Raw genomic sequence first — 24,721 nt, forward strand, 5'->3', positions numbered from 1 at the left:
TTTTCCATTATGGACTTTATTTAAAGGGGATGATAATTACTCAGTTACTGGCAGAGGCTCCTCTAATACATTTAAAACAAGTGGGTTCCTGCTTTCTTGGACATTATTTACATACAAGGGCACAAGAATTTGCTGTCCAATAGACCGTGGAATTAATTCCTGCTTAGATCTAAAAAGACAAGGGACTTGATAGAGCGGCAGTGGTTGTTTGGGAATGTACAGCTGGAGGCTGCTTTTACCATCCAAGGCAGCTCAAAAAGGCCTCCTGATTCAAGGCCACATGACAGTGAGGAAGGCAAGGTGAGAAGGGGGCAAAATCCTCTGTCACTGACTGCCAAATTCAGAATTAAACCTCTGCCATATCGCCATTCACTCCAAAGTAAATCATATGTGGTGGCTGCTGTAACCACTATATTTTGTGAGCACTCTATTATTAGGAAGACTAATAAGAAAAGGGAAGCCAAACTGGCAATTAAATGATCCATTTCTGGAAAGCAGAGTTCATGCTCACCACAGTGAGAAGGATAAAAAGCAAAAAGCAAAACAAAAAAAACATACACACTGGAAGGATCTTTTACAATATACTGTTCAATTATCACCTATGTACATTGCACCAGTACCTATTAATCCGATGACGGCACAATCTCTGTGATGTAGGCAGAATTCTCCTCAGTAAAGTACAATTAAAATCCCACATCTAGTCCTATGGAGCATCCAGCGCAGTTAATATCACTGGCTACTAAATTGGCTTTTAAATAAGTCATTTAAAATAAAGCAACACTTCTTTCATGGGATAAAGAGTCCCCATTTAAAACAGTAGCATCAAGGAAGAGTTGTGATTTCCCCCCCCCCATCATGTTGATGGTCCCATAGTCTTAAGGTCAGAAGTAAGGTCAGATTCCTGCCTATTCAACTGCTGGGCAGGAGCTAAGCTTGCTTTGTTTCCTGTGAAAGGAAAGAAGAATCCTGTGCACAAAAACACCCAGAAAAAAAGAAGAAATGATGGTAGGGAAAGAATTCTAAGAAATTCTTCTGGCAGTTTCAGGAACCCAAAGATGACATACTGCCACCCCTACATAATTGGCACCAACCTACTGAAAGAAATGTTTCCTTAGTGACCAAGTCTACTACTCAGTGAGTCACTAAAGCAGAGGATGGGGGATTATTTCATGTTCTGCTCCTGTATACTCTTGTTTGCTCAGCATCGCTGTTCAACCATGGCAACAAGGTGTGCAATTTCCCAAGGACTACCTCTGAATATCCAGCGACAAAGGAGCTTGCATGGATGCTCCTTCCACACAAGCCCCACTGAAGTGAACAGAGATTGAATAGCGGCCCTTGGCAAGAATGCACCCAATGCATTGTTGTATAGCAAGATTCCCAATGCTCAGTATGTTTACAAAACCGCAGATCCTACTTATAGTTTTTAGTCCCTTAATTCCAGGGGTACAATCCCATAATATTCATATGTAGGACAGGATTACTGGATAGAAACAAACAGCACAAGAGTCACATTTCCCAGCCACTTGTTGGATCCTCCAATGCATTATGTAACAGGTAACTTCCACCCTCCCAAATTAAGAAGTATTGTTGAATTCCTGGCAAGTTCCTCTCCAGTTGCTATTGATTTGCTGCCTCACAAGCATCTATCCAGTCACTGTAAACATCCACTGGTTCTGAAAGATCTTTAGGATCAAATGTCAAGGAAGAATGTACCATGAGTGCCCCCCCCCATTAAAAATACTATTGGTTTTGGATGTGTTTATTTTTCAGAAACACTGCTAAATCTTGCAAGTGATTTCTTCTATGAACCACAGTTAAACTGGTACAAGAGTGGAACTTTAGCTGATTTCAAGTATCTGTGGTAGTGGGGTGTTTCAGCTGATTAACCACTCTGGCAAGGCTATGAGTATGTGAATAGCATGTCTGATCAATTTTGATGCTAACTCTCTATTTCCAGGTCTTTATGCAGGGTAAGATAAAACATGTAAAGGCCAAGGCCAAGCAGAAAGCATTACACCCTAGGTTACAAATTACTGGCATGAAAGCAGGAGCCAAGTCTACATGGGGGAAGAGAATAAAATATTATAAAACTGAATTGAAGTTCAAAGGATACATGTTATAGGAGTCTGAAATTCTTCCAGACACACGGTACAGGATATCACACCCGTATTTCGAGCCCTGTCCCTGAAACACAAAAAACATATTACAGCTGAAAAGTACCTGCATGTGAGAAAGTGAAAGCCAGAAAAGAGGAAAAAGATGGTCCATTCATATGACTTTGGGTATGGAATATTGTTTCACATGCAATGAGCGGTAGGCACAAACATTCCTACAGTCATCTCAGTTAGAGACATAGAAAAATAAGAAGTACCCTCCACAAATCTTTCCCTACAGGATGGATGGGGAAATCTCTGGCCCAAGTAGAGATGTAAAATTTCTGGAAATTTTGAAGCTTGGTTTTTTTCTGGTTTTTTTCGGGTGGGGGGATGGAAAATTTCAGAAAATTTGAAAAAAATGCTACATTAGCACTTCTTTTTTCTTTTCCAGATTGAAAGTCATTCTGTTACTTTAGAAACATAAAATATAACTATGGACAATTTCAATGGGCATAAAATTATCACAACTAGCATATTAAAAATATAGTGTATCCAAACAATTACCCGGTATTACAAACAGAATTTACTTTAAAAATAATATTTATTTGTATTTGTAACAAATGGAGCAACAATCTGCTGAGCTGTTTACTAGTTTATGTGGAACAAAAAAACCCTCCACAAAACAATTTTTTAAAAACCCCAAAAGTAACAATTATTCCTATTTCCTCTCCACATAAAAAGAACTGAAGAAGGAAGTGGAACTAAGTTTCAATGAATGGGCACGAAATTTAATCAGAATCATTTTCTGAGCTTTAATTAAGTATATACTTTCAGGCCCTTTTTGTTGCTCTATATTTTCTTCCAGTGCTTTGAGGCCTAGTGAAGAGGAACAGAACCAATGCATACCACACGCATGCAAAAACAAAACCGAAACCTTTTTCTTATCTGGTGACAACAGCACCTCCTAAAGCAGGCATGCCCAAACTTCACCCCTCCAGATGTTTTGGACTACAATTCCCATCATCCCTGACCACTGGTGCTGTTAGCTAGGGATCATGGGAGTTGTAGGCCAAAACATCTGGAGGGCCGCAGGTTGGGCATGCCTGTCCTAAAGGAAGAAATGTATCTTGTTCTTGCATTGGAGAGTTCAGTTTGTAACCTAGGACTTGCTTGTCCTCACAGAAATTAGAATAATCTGATATACCATACATATTTTTTAGAAATGATTTATAAAATATTTGAACCCCTTACCTTAAAATATTTTATTCATCATGTTAAAATAAAACATGCCATAATCTATTTTTTATTTTTTCAATTTTTCGGGGGGGGGGGGGAGGCTTCAGGGGAAAAAACACGGGGGGGAAACCCCCAAATTTTTCCGGTTTTTCCCATGCCTTCACATCTCTAGGCCCAAGAGCCAATCTTATGCCACACAGGGCTCCAATCTGGCTCACAAACCATGTTACCCAAACCATGCCTATTTGTGAATCATCCTGATGAAAATGGCTTTCCAATCCCGCTTTCCCTGGGAAAGTAGGAGAAACACCAATGCTTGCAGAAAGCAGGGGTGAGCTCCCTCTGCATCAGTGAACGTGTGCTTGGGGACTTGGGAAAACATAAGGCCAGATCAACAAGGCAGCACAAGAAGCATAAATATTCCATTTTCACCACCCTGCATTAGTACAAAAATAATTTCAATGCCAACAATGAAGGAAAGCAAGCAAGGACATATTTGGGAGCGGTACTTCGAAATGAAGAAACGTTGGCCTCTGCAATTAAAATATGATATGCTTAGTGGGGAATAAAATAATGTACTCTTCATACAATTCCCTTTTTATTTAATAATTCTTTTGCCCACAAACTTGAGAAAAGACTTTCTTGGTAGCTGCTCCCACAATTTTGAACTCCTTGCTAATAGGAGGCCCAGTTAGCCTCACCTCTGGGGGGTTTTTTTTGGCCTTTTTGTTTTTTCCTTTTCCTTTTTTATTGTATTTATTAGTTAGCTGCCTTGGTCACCTTTTCATGGAAATACAGGATACAGATACAACCAACGAATAATGGATATTTTTTATGTGCACTTGAGAATTCTCCAACTCCTTGAAATATACCATTTACTTGTTGCTCTGAATGCTTCAGTCTTGTTCCTGTTAGGTTTATTTTTTAAAATCCTCTAATTATTGTCACTCTCTCTTAAAACCTTCGAATTCCGCCACAAACACTTTCTTCATACGTCCTTGAATATAGGAGAGGGGGTGGCAAAGGAGCTTGAGTCTTCTCGTATTTTGGCTCTGGAGGCATTGTTTGTGGTACTGTGTTCAATGTAACACATGGAAGATGAGCAGATTGAACTACCAGCAAAGTGCTGGCCTACCAGCTATTTTTCCTTTCTTCCATTCCCAGTTCTAATAATGTCTCTGTTCCCAGCTAAAAAGAAATGTCTCCTGCATGTCTATTTTCTAAACCTTCCCTTGTGAGGGCCAGGATGTACGTCTGCACCCTATTAAGCTTCAGTTTGCTGCACAACATTAATCCACACTCTTCTTGTTTTTACACAACTTACATTTTAACATCACACGATTTCTCATGGTTACAGAAGGGGCAAGTAAATTGGGTCTCAAGTGTCCCAGTCATCTTCTTCTTGGGTGGAGGCTTCCGCTTTGACTTCCTACGGCCCATTTTTGCCTATAGCATGCAAAGCAAGGAGAAACAAATGTGAACGGGGGGCAGGAAAAGAAGCTTCAGCAAAAGCCCTTATCATGTCAAAGGGTTTTCCCCAACTTCATCCCTCCAGAATGCTTCAACGGCAACACACACAAACCCCAATCATCAGTCATTCTAGCAAGGATTGATGGGAGTTGCAGATTAACAACCTCTGGAGGGCAGCAGGTCTTAATCTCAAGGTCATGGGTTCAAGACCAACACTGGACAAAATATTCCTGCATTGTGAGGGGTTGGACTAGATGACCTTTGTGGGTCCTCCCAACTCTACAGTTCTATGAGATTTCACTCCTTTCTCCTGCCAACCATACTGGGTGACGCAGAAACATGACCACATGAGGGGCTTTCCTTAACTGCCCCCCCCCATTCACCTCACCCCATAATCAAGAGAAGGGAACAAAAACAGGACTGACTACAGAGTGGTGCCCAGCAATGAACTGCATGCGCGCACGCGCACACACACAGTATATATGCCTGCGTGTATATATAGTTTTAATTCTATTATTTTTTAATTGTTTCGTAATGATTGCTTTTTTCCTGTAAGCCCCCTTGAGTTCCTGGTTAGGGGGGAAAGGTGGGGTATAAATACATATAAAACTGGGGTATAAATAACTACAACTACTACTACAGCACTCTGAAAAGGCACCTGTAACCTTCTCCCCCCCCCTCCTTTGAACAGCCACCTTGGCCTGAAAAGGACAGTGAAGAGCTGTTATAAAGTGTGAAGGGCTGCGTACAGTGTTTGAAATCAGCCTGGCACCAGGCACATTTTGCACCTGGCTTTCGACCACTTGCAACAAGTGAAGATGGCGCCTGAACATCTCCACCACCGGGAGCTGCATGCTTGGGGATCCTTGGATCTAGACTGTTTTCACACACTAGTACCCTGTCCTGGGGAATGCATTGAGTTATATTTTATCTGCACAACAGGAATGAACTTCTGCAACTGAAACGCTTTTCTTTTTTCTGCGCAGCCTGAGAAGGGGCAGTCACCATTGCAAGGGGGGGGGAGGGGAGGTTGGTATAAGCCAATAAATATGTGGACTGTCCCTGCATCGAGCGGCTTTTCTTCTTTTAAGTTCCCAAAGCTCTCAATCTAGGTCAAGGTGGTCCTCTGAACTATCACATAAAATAAAGACTTCAGCCTTGTCCCCAAATGGCAACTAGACATTCCATTCTGGCGACTATAACCTTGGTTTAAGGCCGTGGTTCCCAATGTGATTTTTAAGGGGGGCAATTCGAGAATGTGCTAATAACAGTGAGTAGCCTTTTAGGCTCCTTCCACGTGAATTTGAGTTTACTTTCTGAAGAATAAAAAAATTATATGTCACAAGAGGGGGAGGCACCAGGATTTTAGAGATGCTTAGGTGAGGCAATGCCAAGGAAAGGTTGGGAACCACTGGTCTAAGGTGGTCTTTGGCGCCTAGTTTATACACCCAAGTTTCGAAAGCTGGTCTGCTTCCTGAGCATCTCGCAGAAGTGAGCCAGAGCAGGCCAAGGGCTGGGCTGGTTTTGCCCGCTTAGTGGGGCTGGAGACGCTCGTCATAGAGCTCCGCAGAGGAGTTCAAGGCGAGGGCCGAGATAAGCGGTGCCCACATGCCCAACCGGCCGCGCTTGGTGCGGCGGGCGACTCGGGACCGGGGTGCGGTGCGGTGCTGCTCTTCCCTCCCGCGCTCCCCTCGTGCCCTCGAGGGCCCAGAAGCAGCTCCCCTTCCGGAACTAACGCCGACTCGAAGCTCACTACGGGCGCCACACCGGAGGCCCGCCTGCAACCTTCCCTTTCCCCCTTACCTGGGGTCGGTTCAACTTCCACAAGGCCTCGTTTCTAACAGAGACCAGCACTTCCGGCGCGCCACCCGGAAGGGAAACGCGACGCTCCCCCCCCCCCGCTTCTCGGATTCAGGAAGGGCAGGTTGGGAAGGCGTAGAGATAGTGAAAAGGGTAGAGTCGCTCGACGTGGCTTAATGATTTGGAAGACAGGAGTTCGCGCCTTTCGGGAAAGCCTGCGTGGAAAAAGGAAAGGAGGAAGGAAGGAAGAATGGAAAGGAAGATTCAGTGATTTTGACTGAGGAGGCGAGTGGGGAAGAAAAAGGAAAGCAAAAACAGAAAACAGGCGCACTGTATATCTGGTTGCAGCAAAACATCATAGTGCACAACAGCAGAAAGTAGCCTTCTGTTGCAGGCAAGGCAGGTTGAGGTGTTTTGTTTTTTAAAAAAAGAATATAAACTGGAAAAAAGATCCCCAAAACACATCCCCCTCACAAAATAAGAGCAGAGTTAGAAAGCACAGGAACTCCTGCGTTAGCTGTTATTTTTGGGGGAACTGGTCTATGCTCCGCAGTCACATAGCTATGCTAAATCCCAAGATCCCCCCCTCTCCAGGTGATTTCTGTGGACAGCTCTACCGCCCTAGAGGAGGAGATTTTTAGTAATACAGAACAGAACCCGCTGTTTAGCCGCATTATCTGTCAGTCTGTAAACCCTTGTATATCTCTGTGTGTATTCCTAACCACCCATTCGCCAAGCCGACCGACAAAAGGACCCGGATGTGTTATGAATGAAACGTTAGAACTGCATCTGTTCATTCAAACCAACAAAGGTCCATCTCCACCGCCTCGTTCTATTGGCGACCAGCCGGATGCCTGAACAATCGCGCAGGCAGGCATGACACAGCAGCTCTTAAGCAGTTTGCAGTTCCACAAACATAGGTGTGCACTGCCTCGAAATAAAAAGAAGTGAACAAAAGAAGGCACATGTGCAAACCCACCCCACCCCCACCCATCAATATATCAGATCTGCATCAGAGGGAATGGCACATGCCTGTTTGTCAATTTGAGCATAGTTGCGCTCCGTGGGCGACAATGTACGGGAATAGAAAGAGCTGGGCAGGCCGGGTCGTCCTCTTATATACCTGCTGGGATTGACAAGTCATCTGACCCTCACCTGAATCTCATAGCTCTCCAGTAGCTGCCTCTGATCAGTTCTCATTTAACTCTTGGGGGAAATAATTAGCATCACACATCATGTGCCTGGAAGTTGCCAAACCAATTAACCAACCAGAAGGATTACTGTTAATAGCACCAGTTTTCCTATAACTTGATATTGCTGGATAGATTTGATCAACTGCAAAAGCATTTTTAGTTTGCTTTCTGTTGCCACAATGGAACGTTTCTTTATTAGTGCCACTTTGTTTTGTATGATTCCTTGCAAGTGAAGGAAAACAACTTTTCTGCTTGTATACGTTGATAATATATTTTGGTTACTGAGGACAAACAGGATTGTACAAAAACAACATTGGGTGCAGGCCATGCTGTAGTGTAGTGCTTATGCAACTGTGAATAAAAGGTGGCTGGGCTCATTGTCTCAGGGTTTTGGGGGAAGAGGTGACAAAACTGCTTTCCAATAAGTGCCCCCCTTTGTTTCCATTACAAGTCCTTGAGTCTGTACTCTGAATGGTGACATCAGGGACCTAGAAGGTGCAGGGCTTGTCAGTCCAACCCCTACACAGTCTCATCAGGGCTGACCTTAAGCCAATTGGGCCAACTTGGGCCCCACGGGCCGCTCCTAAGGGGGCCCCTGCACCAAGGCAATCTAGATGGATTTTATTTATATCGATAAGATTTTGCAGACTTTGGGTGTGAATTGGGGCCCTACAAAAAAAATCAAGTTGTGCCCCACTCCATCAAATTGGGCCCCACTGGATAGCCCTGAGTCTAATAGTTGCTGGGCCTGAGTTGCCCTGCCCTTGCATGAAGTCTTGGGTTTACAATTTTGTGAGAGGGGAGACTGCAGCTACCCATTGCAAAAATGAACTTTTACACTCAGCCATTGCCTCAAAATGACCCGCCTGCATTCTTCTGAAAACTTCCCCAAAGCACTCAAAAATTTACCATTCAAACTACCATTGTCCCCTGAGAAACCTTTTTCTAAGGCACAGGGCCATCTCGTCCATTGGGGCTGGTGGCGCACCGCGCCAGGGCGCAATGACCTGGAGGGCGCCTCCGCCCTCCAGCCCCACTGACAGCGCCCGCCAGCAGCGCCCTCCGAGCGGCCTGGCGGAGCAAGGGAGCACCCAAACCGGGCTGGGAAGCGGAAATCCCCAGAGGACGACAAACTCTCAGCTCCATAAAATTAGCAGGTCGTTAAGAAGAGGAGACTTCGGGCGCAGAGGACTCGGCGGACCTGGCGATTCTCCGCTTCCCGCTCTTGTGTGCGCGCCCGGGGCGCGGGCGGAGAGGGGAAGCGGGTCCTTCCTCGCCAGGGCAAGAGAGTCAGCTCCGCACTCACCGACCCTCCCGTCTCTCGATTCTGCGAAAGAAATGGAAGCCCTGGAAGGGCGCGCAGAGCCCCGCGCTGCTCCAGCGCCACGCCCCTCATCCCCCGCTCGCCCACCCCCCCCAGGGGCGGCAAGCGCGGGAGGGAGGCGGCGGAGAGGCGGCACGTGGGGGGCGCCGGAGGGATCGCCACGCCAGGGCGGCAGATCTCCTTAAGACGGCCCTGCTATGGCAAGTGGTTCTTGTTCCCCCTTCAGGTCAATCTAAACTCTTTTGAACTTAGTCTATTGTTAGTGTGCTGTTTACTGGTGGTGTTTTGCTGAATAAGCTAATTTCCTCTTTGGTACAGTAAGTTTTACTTTTGATTTCTCTGTTGTCCTTGTTAACCCTCGGGTGCCAGATTCTGGAGTGCCTTCAGGTCTCAAGCATGGAAAGATTTATTTTAAAGGGGTTGTTTCAGGGCTACACGTGAAAACTGAAGCTTTGCCTGCAAACTTCTTAACAATACTTTTACCTGTGCTTATGCTTGTAAATACGTTGTAAGTCCCTTAGAGACCATTTTTGTGTAAGAAGCAACTAGCAAGTCTTCTTCTTCATCATCATCTGAAGACCCTTCTCTGGGAGGCACTTCCAGGAGATGTTGGGAGGATGACGAGTGAACAAACCTCTTTAGCAGCAGCCTTCCCCCTGCTCCATCTGTGGAACACTCTCCCCATGGAGACTTGCCTGGTGGCAACATTTTCATCTTTTCAGCTCCAGGCAGAGACATTCTCATTCTCCCAGACATCCTGCATTGATACTGTCTTTTTCTGATAGTACTTGATGTTTACCCTGTTTCTGGGTGCAAAAGGCTTTTCCTATTTTGTGACTCAAGTCTGTGTTCGCATCACATTTACTTTGCTTACTCCACAATCCATAATTTATTTAGAAGCACGTTTAGCACATATGGCCAACCTAGTTGAATGGGATCCAGCAGGGCTCATCTTATATTCAGATATGAAGCCGGTTTGGGGGTTATTTGATGGTTGTTGTTGTTGTTTGCAGGTGGTGCTGAAGAAAGGGATTATTTTGCTCTACAATCCATAATTGTATAGATGCTATAGATGGCATTTCTAACCATTACATGATATGTAATAGGACAAATTTGAAAAATCTGCATCAGAGGTTATTGGGGGGGGGGGCACTTGGAAATGAGGTGTTCTATTCTGCATAGTTAGGGCTTATGGCCTCCTGGGAGGATTTTTCACTGTCACATCTTGCAGCCATTTTGGAAAGTGTCCCACATGCTCCATCTGGGTTCACATGCATATGGCACCCACTAGAAATTTATAGCTGATAACTTCAAATAAAATACTTGGGCCACATGGTGCTAATCTCCTGCATTAATGACTAAGATACAGAGTTTTCACCTGAGGAATTTCTGGTTTTTCTCTCACACACTTTGCCTCTGTGCCATACCAGCCACTCTCTCATTTGTTTCCAGTTCCCACTTACAAGCTTTTGAGGAAGGCTCCCAGCACTGCTGGCAAAACCAAAATGGGAACTGTAGGCTACTGGCCCCACACTTAAGCTTATGCCCTTATTGTGTCATCTTTCATATGCAACCTTAAAACAAATTTCCCAATGACACGGTAACTTGAGACGGGGAGTGAAGAACCTTGTGACTCAACGTTTGCACTTCTCTGGTGAAGAGAAGCCAGCTCCTGAGAGATAACATCTTACTTCTTCCTTTTTGGTATCTCTTGAGAGTAGCCAGAAACTGAAAAACAAGTTTACAAGTGCTGCAGAACTGAAGTCATAGAACCAATGTGGTTTAGTTAAGAGTATCAGATGAGGACTGGAGAGTCCCAGATTCAAATCCCCATGAAGCTGACTGGGTGACCCTTGGTCTCTCTGGGTCAATTCTGCAGAGTTGTTATGGGGAGAAAATGGGGAGAAGAGAAACTGAGCTCTTTGAACGAAGAGGCGGGGTAAAAATGCTGTAAATAAATATTAGATCAGGCAGAATATAAAGCCATGGTGTTATGTCCTTTCCTAAAAGCCAGCAGTTGTCACCCAACCTTTACAAAGGATTTTAAGACCTGGCGTTTCCAAGTACGGGTGGGAATGTCCCCCGTCTGATACCCTGGAGAGTCACTGTCAATTGGTGTAGACATGGAGCAATGGTGTGACTCAGTATAAAGCAGCTTTGTATGTTCCTGCACATCTTTAGCTATTCAGATTTAATGGTCAATAATTTGCAACTCTGAAGGGGAAACATTTATTGCCTCTTAGGACATGCTTGCTTCAGAAGAAACACAACCACCTTTCAGCGGATGAGTAGTTGTGTAACAGCCTTTGCAATGCAGATACGACGTTTGGGCCAGTGTGGCTGTGGGCAATCTTACCATTATCTTACAGAGGCACCAGGGCTAGCAGGATCTGCTTGGATTCTTTTAAGTCCCCCCCCCAAAAAAACCTATCTTTATAAACTGCAAAATTCTTCACTTCTTCTTCTGCCATGACAGCTATGTGCTTAATCTCTCCGGCTCTTTTTGAACCGGAAAAACAGCAGTCATGTGGCTCCTAAAGATTGACAGTTTTATTGTGTTTATGTCACACATACGTAATATTCATATGCTAAAGTGCCACAGAACTGGGGAGGGGGGTGTTGCTGTAGCAAAATAACGTATCTCCCCCTTTTGGAATTTGTTTATGTTAATTTGTGAATTAGGTCCTGTGTCTAACGAGCCTGGTTCTGTCTGGAATGTCTTGATAAATATGAAAGCTGAATGTTCACGACTGGAGAAAAAAATATATCCTGCTCATGAAGAATAAGAAATGAAGCTGTTAGCCTAGTGTGTGCCAGAAATGAAAACCTTCAGTTTTGTTAGTCTGTTTAAACTCAAAGATTTAAAAGGCCAAATTATGACCTGTTCGTTCCCCCACCTGCACTGCAGCCGTTGTCTCTTGGCACCAGTATTTGGCTGAAATGTAAAATAACAGTTTTCCCTTTGGTTTATGTCCTTGGAAACAGAAAGGGTAGACATGGTTTGTATAAAAGCAGAGATAAAGGAATGAGGGGGAAAGGCCTAACTCGCTGTTGTGGGGGAAAATGCTTGCCACTCATTGATGTTTCCCTGGTTATGTCTAGTAAAATAAATATGTTGATGTGGCACCACTTTTCTTTTATTATGTGTTAACAGTGAAATATTAGGTCATGGTACCTCAGCATGTTTTGTACTCCATTCACAGACTCCATTTATCTTGTATATACTGCCATATTTTAAAGCTGAAATAATATTCCCCTGCTACTGCTGCCCCCCAAAGCATCTGCTGCCCGAGGCAGTTGCCTCACTTTGCCTAACAGTAGGGCTGGCCCTGAGAGTCCTGGTTTCTCTGTGAAAGGATATTGGGGGGGGGGAGCATCTGTTTTCCAGTAGATCTGGAATTAACTACAGTACTCTGAGCTTTTTTTTAAAAAAAACAAACCAACAACTTAGGCACGCAAACTGTTCTTCACAAAGGCCCTACGGAAATTCAGTTTGGTGGGGGGAAAGCCAAAAGTATTAAAAGTAATTTATTGAAAAGCTAGTCAGAAGGAAACATTAGAAGATTCTATGTTTTCTTCAACCAAACCTAAGGAGCCCATATACAGAATAAAACTGGATCCTGGTTGCATAGAATCATTGATCTTGCAAATAAACATCTTGGCAAGTGAATGACTTTAAAATGCATAACAGCAACTAACGTTTGGAGCAGAATCAAATACAAAACAGAAGAGTCAGAAGAAAAATCCAGAAAAGAGACTTATCATCTGATAGTCAATCTGTTTCGAAGGCAGACAGAGCTCCTCTTCCTTTGACACACAGCAATACTGGCATTCTTCATTTGAAGAGTGTTGTTTCACCAGGATAGGATGAATGACTGAATCATTAAGTCCACTGTCTTGAAAGAACATGGGGCTGGGCAATAAAATTACTAAAGTGAGGAGCTTAAGTCTGGGTGTTCTGCATACCCACACTTTCCTAATCGCCACCATCTCCCGATCTACAGGAAATGTTTGTCTACAGGAGGAAACCTCAGCTGCAAAGCCTTACCTGTGTGGTACAGAATTTCTACATAAGAGGTGCATAGAGGAGAATCATGTACCTCAAAAGTTAAAAGGGGAAAGATCCAAATGTCATCTGCATCCAAACACTTCCCGGCTTCACCGTGTACTGCTCAGAGAGTTATTTTTCAGCCCCAACCCTAAACAGTTAGCTGAGTCCCACTGTTTACACCTGAAACAGATGAGCCAGCAGAGTTTCAGAACGATGACCTTAAGTAGTCAAAAGTTCATTCTTCCTTGAGATAATTCTGCAAGTTCATGGCAGCTACAGACACCATGCTGCAGGAACAGGCTATATCAGGCATAGGCAACCTTCGGTCCTCCAGATGATTTGGACTACAATTCCCATCATCCCTGACCACTGGTCCTGTTAGCTAGGGATCATGGGAGTTGTAGGCAAAAACATCTGGAGGGCCGAAGGTTGCCTATGCCTGGGCTATATAGTAAGTGAGGGAACAGTCCCTGCTTTTTCTTCTTTTTGTACTAGGAGAGGAACGAATTATGGCTGGCCTCTCGTGTTGTCTGGTTCTTCTACCTCTCATGTGTTTGTGCTTGTAAAGGCTCTGGGGGTGGGGTGGGTTAAGTGGCAATTCTAAATTCTTCCTTTCTCATTTTGCCCTCTGGGAGCTGCAATGGGCATAGCAAGACTGCATGGAGGCCTCATCCTATGGTTGGAACAAAGGCCAGGAGCAAGGGTATGGATTTCATTTAAGCTGAGCAGATCTCTGACCATTGCCCGCTATGGTTTGTTCCTCAATTCTTGAAAATTTTGAAATGCCGAAAAATTAACACCTATGACTTTTACTATTCAAAGGCTCGTAGTAGCCACCAGCCAGGTGGCGATTAAGTAGCCCTGTGATGACTCTGGATCTGGTATGTTATTAACATCTGGGCAGGAGCCACATACAAAGATTCAGAGGCAGCATTCAGAAAGGAATGCTTTGGATGCAGAAGAGATGAGGTTCTACTGGGAGGAAGACAGAACTACATACCCACGACCGGTTTCATACAGGTGGGTCTTTTGGGGTGTGCAGAAGAGTAGGAATGCCTCACAAACAGGAGATGTTAGAGCTCTCTCGATGGCTACACTCCCCACAAATGCCAGTTCTCAGCCCTAGGAGGAAGGAGTGCTCTGTTTGTGTGTGTCAGACAGGCCAACAGTGCCCCTACAAGCCAGGATATTTAATACAAGGCCAATGCTGACTGATGTCTCATCTTCAGAAACGTCTCCGCCTGGGCAGCAAGGTCTTGTAGAGAGACTTCCCTTTGGCCTCAATGTAGGTAATGCTCATCTCTTTGCCATTAATCTCAATGTAGGCAAAGCCCCCCTGAGAAGAGGCGTGGCCATAGAAGAAGCGCAGGTATCCAGCAGGGACCTCGTGAAGGTGTTGCTTGGAGTCATCCATGAAGTTCCCCGCTCCACTTAGCACGTAGCCCAAGCCAGTTTTGTCCTGCAGGTACTGTTGAAGAAAGAGGGAGGAACAGACTCAAACCAGTATCACCCACCGCATAACTTTTGGGTGTCTCAAGCCATCATGTTGTTGTCTAGCTATCCCCCCGCCCATGCATGTGGGGGAAAACATTGCAGTGGTACCTTGGTTCTTGAGCGATTTAGTTGTCGAACAAATCGGCTCCCGTTTGCGAACGTTTTTCAGAAGCCGAACGTCTGATCCGGCTTCCGCTTGTGTGCAGGAAGCTCCTGCAGCCAATCGGAAGCCGTGCCTTGGTTTTCGAACGGTTTTGGGAGTCCAACAGACTCCTGGAACAGATTAAGTTCGAGAACCAAGGTACCACTGTATATGTGAAAGACTTTTATTTAAGAGACAGGGGTACAACTTCCAGCCCATGGAACGATTGTGAGAAGCTCAGTATTGCTGAAGCTCCAAGAAGGAAAGGCAGTGGGGTGCAATAGTTGTAATGATCTTATATGATTTATGTTGTACTTGTGGTGTTCTATTATGCTCTATTTTGCTATTGTTATTTATTGTTTGTAAGCTGCTTTGGGATTCATTTGAATGAAAAGCGGCATAGGATTTCAATCAATCAATCAATTAAAGATAATGATTACAAAGTATGTTCAAGGTACGCTACCAGATGGGAAGAGACAGGGCTGTAGGGGCACATCTTTATTTTTAGTGCTCAGTTCTACACAGAACATCAAATGGCACAGTTCCTCTCCAGAGGGAATAGCTACCTGTGCCAGACATACCAAGTTGGGAGAAGGAAAGGAATGGAAAAGACGAGAAAGGTTGAGGAAAGGGTACATCAGGTGGCAGCAGGAGATGCACACATGGTGCAAGTGTCAGGGGTCAAAGGGAAGTGCTGGTGAAGAGAAGAAGAAGAAGAAGAAGAAGAAGAAGAAGAAGAAGAAGAAGAAGAAGAAGAAGAAGAAGAAGAGTTTGGATTTGATATCCCACTTTTCACTACCCGAAGGAGTCTCAAAGCGGCTAACATTCTCCTTTCCCTTCCTCCCCCACAACAAACACTCTGTGAGGTGAGTGGGGCTGAGAGACTTCAAAGAAGTGTGACTAGCTCAAGGTAACCCAGCAGCTGTATGTGGAGGAGTGGAGACGCGAACCCGGTTCCCCAGATAACGAGACTACCACTCTTAACCACTACACCACACTGGCTCTCAAGACACAAGACACGGGATGGGAAGTTAGTGAAGAGCCCACCTGCTTCCCCACTTCTACCAGCTCTCCCAGTGTGCAATGAAAAGCAAAAGGCAGGTGTTGGGATAGCATTATGAGGCAGAAACTGGAGGAAGGGGGAAAGGCCATAAATCAGGAGCAATACCCCAACAGTCGCAGTTCATGAAGTAAGAACTTCCTTCTCACTCTTTTCAATAGCACTTGTGGCTGTTTTAGCACGTATTTTCTCACTCAATTCCTGCAGCAAGCTCATTATTCTTTCCCATTTTACAGATGGGAAACAGAGGCTGGGAAACAGTCGCTTCCCAAGGAAGCCCAAGACCCAGGCCCAAATCTACCAAAAGGTGCATCGTCTTTACAGGAAGTGTGCAAGAGCAAAGTTCTAAGCAAGGATGATGGGGCTCTCTCTTCCTTGGCTCACCTGCAGGTTGTGATCATGGCCGCACAAGTAGGCTGTGGCCTTGTATTTCAGCAGCAGCGGCTGCAGTTGCTTCACCAAGCATGTGGTTGGGCCGTGCTTCCCCACCGACCACACTGGGTAGTGCCCAGCCACCAGCAAGTAGTCATCCTGAGAGTTGGCCAGCTGTTTGCGGAGCCAGGACATCTGGGAGCGGGCCGCGCCCAGTTCCTGTGGGTGCTGGGGCTGCTCATTTTGGAAGTCATCCGAATTGCCGCAGATGGTCACCGTGTCTATCATGACAATGGAAACGGTGGCGTTGGTGCCGGGCACTTTGAACCTCAGCCTGTAGTAGTTTTTGGGGAAATGCCTGGTAGCGAAAAGAGGAAGAGATATGTGGACCTAGGTATATTTTCCCCCCGTGGGTATGAAAGCAGCTGTCTGGTGTGTGGGTGTGAATTTTTTTTGGGGGGGGGAACCATCAGGAAACGTTTAAATACTTCCCTCTCTCTGCTCTTCTGTATATCACTGGAGAATAATCTACACATTCAATACCTCAGTTGCTCTGATGAGAACACAATATACAATTCAGCTAAGTTGTGTGACCTGCTTTTTAAAGTTACAGGTAGGTAGCCGTGTTGGTCTGCCATAGTCGAAACAAAATAAAAAAAATTCTTTCCAGTAGCACCTTAGAGACCAACTAAGTTGGTTATTGGTATGAGCTTTCGTGTGCTGAAGAAGTGTGCACGCACACAAAAGCTCATACCAATAACAAACTTAGTTGGTCTCTAAGGTGCTACTGGAAGGATTTTATTTATTTATTTTGCTTTTTAAAGGAATATGCATTCAACTAACAGAGCAATCCTACACTTGTCTACTCCAGAATAAGTCCAGTTCAGTACTGAGGCCCCAAAGGCCTGTGGCCAGCACCCTACCTTGCCCTTTGAATGCATTTTGTAGACACATTGGTTCTGAAATGATAGAATAATTAAATAAAGTAAGCAATATCACAGAATCCTCTGCAATGTCCAGGTGTTTGATGCAGAGAGAGATTTTTCCCCAAAGGAAGAGGTTTGATAGCCACTTACGTAAAGTTTTTTATTGCTTAATCTGTGGTGCAAATTTTAAATCAATGAAGCTGTGGTGTGAGGGCAGCGTTGCTTGGTTGTTTGTTTTGTTATTGTAACAGAGAATTAAAAACAAATATTAAAGATGCTTAATAAGAGCTGGTGTACCACAAAGTGTGGTATATTGCATTCAGGGAGAAAACTCCAAAACCAAGTGTTTTACATGGCACTTCAAAGATAGACAAAGTTACTTCAACTTGGAGCTCTCTTATTAATTATGTTAATAGGGTAGACAATACACAGCATCCTCCCTCATACTGTATACAAATTTGGAATGCTCAACATCTGTATTTATGTTTTGGTATGGTATTTCCATCATGTCCACCGCATTACTGGCGATGATCTTATCCTTTTATATCTTGTCATGCCCTGACCTTATTTATCTTCTTTGCCTTCCACTTATAGTAGAGTTTTGCTGAAGTGTCATTATGGAGGATGCACTGTGTATGGTCTGCTAACAAAAAAATAAATAAATATTTTTTTGGAGGGAGGGAAATAGTTATTTGTTCTATTGTTACTTGTTGTGTTGAATTCATCAACCTTTGCTGAAGGCATCTTCTATTATTCTCCACCTGGATATTAGTCTTGAAAATAAATAAGAATATACAGGTGAAACTCGAAAAATTAGAATATCGTGGAACTTAAAAGGTGAAACTAATATATGCGATAGACTCATGACATGCAAAGCGAGATATGTCAAGCCTTTATTTGTTATAATTGTGATGATTATGGCGTACAGCTGACGAGAACCCCAAATTAACAATTTCAACTTTGGGGTTTTCATCAGCTGCACACCATAATCGTCACAATTATAACAAGCAAAGGCTTGACATATCTCGCTTTGCATGTCACAAGTCTATCTCATATATTAAACTCCAGTAGCTAATGAAAACAATTGCTTACATAAATGGACTTTTCCACAATATTCTAATTTTTCGAGTTTCACCTGTACAAAAAAGAGAGCTGGTGTACTCTAGTGGCTAAGGGTGTCGGCTGCAAAGCCTACAGGTCAAATCCTACCTCTGCTGTGAACATACTAGGGGGCCCAAGACGCAAACAAGGACATTCCCCTCCTCCCTCAAAATCTGTCCCTTGGAACTTTTCGACACCTGGTAACTCTCTGCAGCTTAACTACCAACAAGACAAATCACAGGCCTTACAGCAGTGGAGTCTTACCAGCGTTTGGAGATTTTACTATAGGCAATCTGTGCAGTGACATTCCCTGAGTGGTCGTGGTTTCCAGCCAACACATACCAGGGCAAGTTGCGCAATGAGGGTGCCTGGAAAACTGACTCGAATGTCTCCTGCAATAGAAAAAGGAGAGCCTTTGTTTATGGATTCCTCCAGACAACCAGTTTATTGCGCATTCATCCGGATTTGCTTGCAGAGAGCTTACACTGAAGGTTAGACTATGCCTCTCTTCCTTCCTTTGCTTGTACAGAGGTTATGCACCTCTCCATTAATAATTTGCCCACCCCACACGGATTTGTTGCGTTAAGGCAACAGAAAGCTATAATCCACTCTTTGTACAAGCCTAAATTTACGGCACGCGCCGGAAAAACTGCACTAAAATACCGATATTTTGAATAGTGCCTAAATATGTGTGTGCATTCAAGAAAGAGAAGATTTATATGGCGTGGTTTTCAGTTGTGCCTTATCTAACATATCACAATTTCCACAGCAACATTTCATACTGACACTCTCTAAACGTTTTAATAAAAAGAAGTCAAAATTAAAATAAAAGTGTTGCCTGAAATTTGCTTTCCCCCCCCCTCCTTCCCCTTCCCCTTCCGTGCCTAAAGGCAGAAGCAGGGACTATATTGATCTTATCAGGCACTCCAGGAACCTGTGTGCCTGAAGGGCGGGTTCTAAATCATAGAATCGCAGAACTGTAGAATTGAAAGGGACCCTGGGGGGGTCATCTAGTCCAACCCCCTGCAATGCAAGAATCTCAGCTAAAGAATCCAAGACAGATGGCCATCCAACCTCCGCTTAAAAGTGAGGATTGCTAAGTGTGCTGGTGGTGCCTTGGGTACACTTTAAAATAAATTCACGCAGGTAATTCAGGATTTGTGGGGGGATTTTGGCACACAGCCCCAGGGCCCCCAACTTGAGACTGTGTAGGCTGTGTGCTGTGTCCAAGTTAACTCAGCAGCACTCTGAGCTTTATCTTATTCCAGGACTCCCTGGAGTCCTGATGGGGTCCCCAGTCTCTCCACACACACACCCCACCTCCTGACCTGAAAGCGCTTGTCATAGGCGTCTTGCACACCACTGTAGTAGAAGTTGTCTCCAAGGGACAAGATGAAGTCTGCTCCCAGCGAAGCTGCCGTACGCCCCATCTCATTGGCTACAGCTGCCTCACGGGCTGTGTAGAAAGGAGCGTTGGGCACCCCGCCCCAATCACCCACAGCGATGAAGCGCAAGGAAGAGCGTGCATGAACGCTTGGCGGGGCAGCCAGGAAGAGCCCCAAAAGGTAGAGGAAATTCATCATCTGAAAGCGAGGAAATGAGATGGCAACATGGGGATATATAGAGAGAACATTTACCTGCAAAAGGTCAACCACAGATCTGCTTGTGTTGCTAACTATCTTTTCCAGGAAGCCCCTTCCCCTCAACTCTGAGCATTGCTCTCCTTTCTGGTCTCACTACTAAAGAGTTTTATTCCACCTTTGTTCCAAGCACACATTCCTGAAAAATTGCAGTGCTTATTAAAAACAACCAGAGTCCAATAGGATGTAACACAGAGGTCCCCAAACTAAGGCCCAGGGGCCGGATGCGGTCCAATTGCCTTCTAAAAGAGGCCTGCAGACGGTCCAGGAATCAGTGTGTTTTTACATGAGTAGAATGTGTCCTTTTATTTAAAATGCATCTCTGGGTTGTTTGTGGGGCCTGCCTGGTGTTTTTACATGAGTAGAATGTGTCCTTTTATTTAAAATGCATCTCTGGGTTATTTGTGGGGCCTGCCTGGTGTTTTTACATGAGTAGAATGTGTCCTTTTATTTAAAATGCATCTCTGGGTTGTTTGTGGGGCCTGCCTGGTGTTTTTACATGAGTAGAATGTGTCCTTTTATTTAAAATGCATCTCTGGGTTATTTGTGGGGCATAGGAATTCGTTCATATTTTTTTCCCAAAATATAGTCCAGCCCCCCACAAGGTCTGGTGGACAGTGGACCGGCCCCCTGCTGAAAAAGTTTGCTGACCCCTGATGTAACATTTCGACTTCTTCTGTGCTTCTTTTTTGTGTTCTTTGAAATGATGCCAAGAACAGCATAGACCCCCAACAAATTATTTCTAGATATTGCTAATGAGGCATAGAATGCTTCCAGGTGTGGGTTTAATATTACAAATGGGTCACTTGGATATTGCTGATGGGACACTGGCAGCAGTCGCCTCCCCACCCCCCAACACTGGATTTTCCATGCATGGGGTAAATAATGATTTAATGTTGGGGGGCAAGATATAGCTGGCAATATAATGTGACAATATTGTGTGGATGCTGTGAAAAACTTGTATGTCTGAGGAACAATAAACAGCCACCTGGAAGCAGCCATAGAAAATGAAACTATTTCTCCACCAACCCAAGATTTTTGTCCTGCCAGCTAGCTAATATGCCTAACTAGTCAATTACCCAACAAAAAAATCAAATTGATACCTTTCCCAGTGTGTTGTTTTTCAATTGATACCACACTCAGTGTGTGTGTGTGTGTGTGTGTGTGTGTGTGTGTGTTTTCTCTTCATATTTACAAACACACATACAAAAATCCAGTGACCTTTTAAATGTCCCTTGTGAAAATGCCTTTCTATTGATACATAGGGCAGAATTCACTTAACAAACCTGTCAGTGGAAAGCCTGTACAAGGACTTCTGTTTGTGTAACAGGACTTTCCCTCAAAATTGTTTCTGAGGGGTGAATGGGAGGGGGAAGAGAGAGAGACATTCTGTCTGGCAGGTGGATGTGGTTGTGCAGATAGAACATTAATACAGTATAGCATGTTGAATTCCACACATATTTATCTAATCACACTTTGCCCTGAAAAAACAATCATTGCTCGCTCCAATATTACATCAGAAAGCTATTGTCATTCATAGTGCATTCCTGTGCATGTCTACTGAGAATTTGTGGACCTGCCTGAGGGGCATTCATCTCAATTCCTTTGTTTACAGATTAGACACCATTGGTCATTCATTCTGATTTGTTTGGGGAGACGCTAGAGGATATTGCATCAAATCAAGAGTTATCACGCTTTCCTTATCAGAAAAAGTTGATATTTAGGGGAAGCGGGTGTGATTCACAAGAGCTTCAAATCCGCTTTAACTGTACAGCCTAAATTGGTCGGGATGTGACTGAATAACAAAGAGCATGGAAGTCTGGCAGCACCCTTACTCTCAGCAACTGTGCGCATAAGATTGCAGCCTTAAAACATGGTAGCGCACAACCACGCTGTGGTATGGACAGATATACAAAACAGAAGAGGTTATATACCATTTGCTAATCTCCTAGATAATGGGATTTATTTTATTTTTTATTTTTTAAAGCCACTACCTTTCCTATTTTGCAGTATTATGTCACCATCAAACCCAGGTTTGGTGATTAAAGACAGTAAAAAAAGGCAGGCGTTTCTTTTTCACAGTGCAATTAACAATAGAACATAAGAATAACCCGCAGTGGCCCATCTGGTCCAGCATCCTGATCTCACAATCAGGTGAGGCAACCAGAACTGTACACAGTATTCCAAATGTGATCACACCATAGATTTGAATAATGGCATTATAATATTATTGACAGTTTTGTTTTCAATTCCTTTCCTAATGATCCCTAGCATGGAATTGGGTTTGTGTGTGTGTGTGTGTTTTTCTGCAGCTGCTGCACACTGGGTCAACATCTCCTGGATTAGGATTAGGGCTGTATCAATCCCAGTGCTGCTCTGGCTAATTTCCCTTCTGCTGAACTTTAAACATCCCTTCAGTTTCATAGCTTTAATTCTTTGTTCTTCAGAGACCTCCTCAGTCTAGGTTTTACACTTGGTTTGCCAGATCTTGTGCTCTCTTCCTCCTCATCACCCCAAACACTCACTTCTTAAAGAGAGCCTTGTTTTGCATTGTATAGCTTCCTTGACTCTTCGGTTTAACCACGCTGGCATCCCTTCCACTTGCTGTTGTTTGTGCCTTTCCTAATGGGTAGCCCGTGTTTTTAGGTTGTATTAACATGGGCATCCAAACGGTGACACAAAACGTTGAAATGGATCCATCGATTGCGCTCTTCTCCGGGAGGGGAGGGGGGAGGAAAAGAGAAGCAGTGGGGGGACCGGACGGGACAGATCAGGGGCGAGGTAGGAAAGCAAGCAGGAAAAAGCACCAGAAAGAGAAAGAGAAACTTACTTGTGTAACAAGAGGAACTTACTTGCTGTTTTTGTTAAGATCCGTCTTGTCAAAACTATGTGCTCGGATCCGATCGTCCTGGATGTTAACTGGGCACCTTTCTCTCCGGGGAGTCTCTGTCCTCTGAAAACAACTGAAGCACCTCCGCTGCAACGGGGAACATTTTATCAGTAACTGGAAACGGGAAATTGGGGCCGGGGGGGGGGGGTGAGAGTTCCCTCCAGCACCAGCCAGGGGAGTATATTGAAGCAGAAAAACTGAGTGAGATGGAGAAACAGATGCTGAAGTGATGACCCACACTAACTTCTCTCTCTCCCCCCCCCAAGCCATGTGACACTTCTTCCTCCTCCTAGCAGACGGAGGTTAAAGATTCTTTAACCTGCCTTCACAACAGAGCTGATAAGGAAACTGCAGCTCAGCCCCTTAACCCTTTCGCAGCTCCTCACGTTGGATGCCACAAAAGGCCTGCTTACTTTTTTTGAAGAAGGACTCGGGAAATGCACCGTTTGAACCAGACGGGCAGAGTGGTTTTTTTTTGGACCTTCTGATAAGATACGTAGGCAAAGCACAACGAAGTTGTGAGCCCAAAAGCCAGCGAGGCTAAGCCCGGGAGAAACGAAAAGCTGGCTTTTCCATATGAAAGGGAAGGCAAATGTAGAGGCCTATAACGGGGGTAGGCAACCTAAGGCCTGTGGGCCGGATGCTGCCCAATCGCCTTTTAAATCCAGCCCACGGACGGTCTGGGAATCAGCATGTTTTTACATGAGTAGAATGTGTGCTTTTATTTAAAATGCATCTCTGGGTTATTTGTGGGGCATAGGAATTGGTTCATCCCCCCCCCCCCACAAAAATATAGTCCGGCCCACTACATGGTCTGAGGGACGGTGGACCGGCCCACGGCTGAAAAAGGTTGCTAACCCCTGGCCTATAAGCTGTGATGGTTAAATGAACCTCAACTTCAGACGCAATGCACTTCTGATGACCAGGAGCTGGATGGACAACAGGGCATGGCTGTTGCTTTCAGGCCCTGGTTACAAGTTCGGATATGTGGCTGGCCGTTGTTGGAAATGCAGGAGGGTGAAGACTCTGCTGCCCCCAGCCTTCTAAATAAAAGGGGGAAATGGGAGAAGGGAGCTTCTTGAAATGTACCAACGATGGCACATAGGTTTCCATCAGAACATCCTTATCAAGTATGAGGGTAAAAATGCAGCACATATTAGAGAGGAGAGGAGAGCCCATGGGCATAGCTGGGGGGGGGGAAGGAGGGGCAGTTGCCCCCCAAAATCAATACAAATCCAAGGTTCTGCCCCCCCCCTCTTAACAAAAATCCTGCCTACGTCCATGGGAGAGCCTAATATCTCAAGCCCATAATGGCCTACCTAGAGATATTTAATCTACAAAGTGTGTTGGTCACTTTAAGACAGGTACAGTATGTCCAACGTCAGTTTCAGGGTTCTAATCCAGCCCTCTGGTCGATTTAATCTGGTCCCCGTGGCAGTATATGTCCTGGGGTAAAACCCTAAAAGAAAGCTCGACAACTTTGGTTGGCCCTCACGCATGTTCACTTCACCAAATCGGGCCCTCTTTGAAAATAGTTTGGGCACCCCTGCTTTAAGAGAAGGAAGCTCTCACCCTTTTCAGGAAGCAAGAACACAGAGAAAGGGAGATCAGAGACAGAGAGAGATAGTAGCATCTTAGAACCACCACAAGTAGTACTAAACATGCTTCCAGCCACCACCCAGGCTCCACCATAAGCCCCACTGTCTGCAGCCCAAACAACCATATTTGTTGCTTTATGATAACTACCCCAAAAAGTGAGGAGGCAGGTGGACAAGCCCAGATTGATAGCTGAAATTTCCAGGTCTTGAAAAGAAAGTGACAGAACACCATTTGTTGTCACCTAGGGAGGGTTTCCCAACTTGGGCCTCCAGCTGGTTTTTGTTTTGTTTTTTGGACTACAATTCCCATCATCCCCGAATGAAA

At 44.7% G+C, this 24,721-nt stretch overlaps 2 protein-coding genes across 2 annotated transcripts; both read right to left on the bottom strand.

Annotated features, from left to right (window-relative positions):
- On the bottom strand, positions 1-6,702 carry ELOF1 (elongation factor 1 homolog). Its single transcript, XM_033173175.1, has 4 exons — positions 6,609-6,702; positions 4,660-4,781; positions 2,117-2,187; positions 1-1,685 (listed from the first exon to the last, which is right to left on the bottom strand). The coding sequence occupies exons 2-4, from the start codon at positions 4,773-4,775 to the stop codon at positions 1,621-1,623; spliced, it is 252 nt and encodes an 83-aa protein (XP_033029066.1). The 5' UTR covers positions 4,776-4,781; positions 6,609-6,702; the 3' UTR covers positions 1-1,620.
- A 7,013-nt stretch (positions 6,703-13,715) lies between these two features.
- On the bottom strand, positions 13,716-22,905 carry ACP5 (acid phosphatase 5, tartrate resistant). The gene is made up of 5 exons (XM_033173585.1): positions 22,761-22,905; positions 19,597-19,851; positions 18,533-18,660; positions 16,254-16,599; positions 13,716-14,641 (listed from the first exon to the last, which is right to left on the bottom strand). Exons 2-5 carry the CDS (start codon positions 19,849-19,851, stop codon positions 14,399-14,401), a joined length of 972 nt encoding a protein of 323 aa, XP_033029476.1. The 5' UTR covers positions 22,761-22,905; the 3' UTR covers positions 13,716-14,398.
- Positions 22,906-24,721: the final 1,816 nt, after the last annotated feature.

The sequence above is a fragment of the Lacerta agilis genome, chromosome 16 (assembly GCF_009819535.1).
Source record: "Lacerta agilis isolate rLacAgi1 chromosome 16, rLacAgi1.pri, whole genome shotgun sequence".
Lineage (NCBI taxonomy): Eukaryota > Metazoa > Chordata > Lepidosauria > Squamata > Lacertidae > Lacerta > Lacerta agilis.

Bases quoted from the DNA above. Each gene is read 5' to 3' on its own strand.
- ELOF1 (XM_033173175.1), bottom strand. From the start codon at position 4,775: ATGGGCCGTAGGAAGTCAAAGCGGAAGCCTCCACCCAAGAAGAAGATG. The intron at 2,188-4,659 runs GTAAGTTGTGTA...TTTGTGTTTCAG, and splicing joins AAATCGTGTGATGTTAAAAT to GGACAGGGCTCGAAATACGG. The intron at 1,686-2,116 runs GTATCCTTTGAA...TTGATCCTAAAG, and splicing joins ATTTCAGACTCCTATAACAT to ATCTTTCAGAACCAGTGGAT.
- ACP5 (XM_033173585.1), bottom strand. From the start codon at position 19,851: ATGATGAATTTCCTCTACCTTTTGGGGCTCTTCCTGGCTGCCCCGCCA. The intron at 18,661-19,596 runs GTCAGGAGGTGG...TTTCTATTGCAG, and splicing joins CCTATGACAAGCGCTTTCAG to GAGACATTCGAGTCAGTTTT. The intron at 14,642-16,253 runs GTGAGCCAAGGA...TTTCTTCAACAG, and splicing joins GCCATGATCACAACCTGCAG to TACCTGCAGGACAAAACTGG.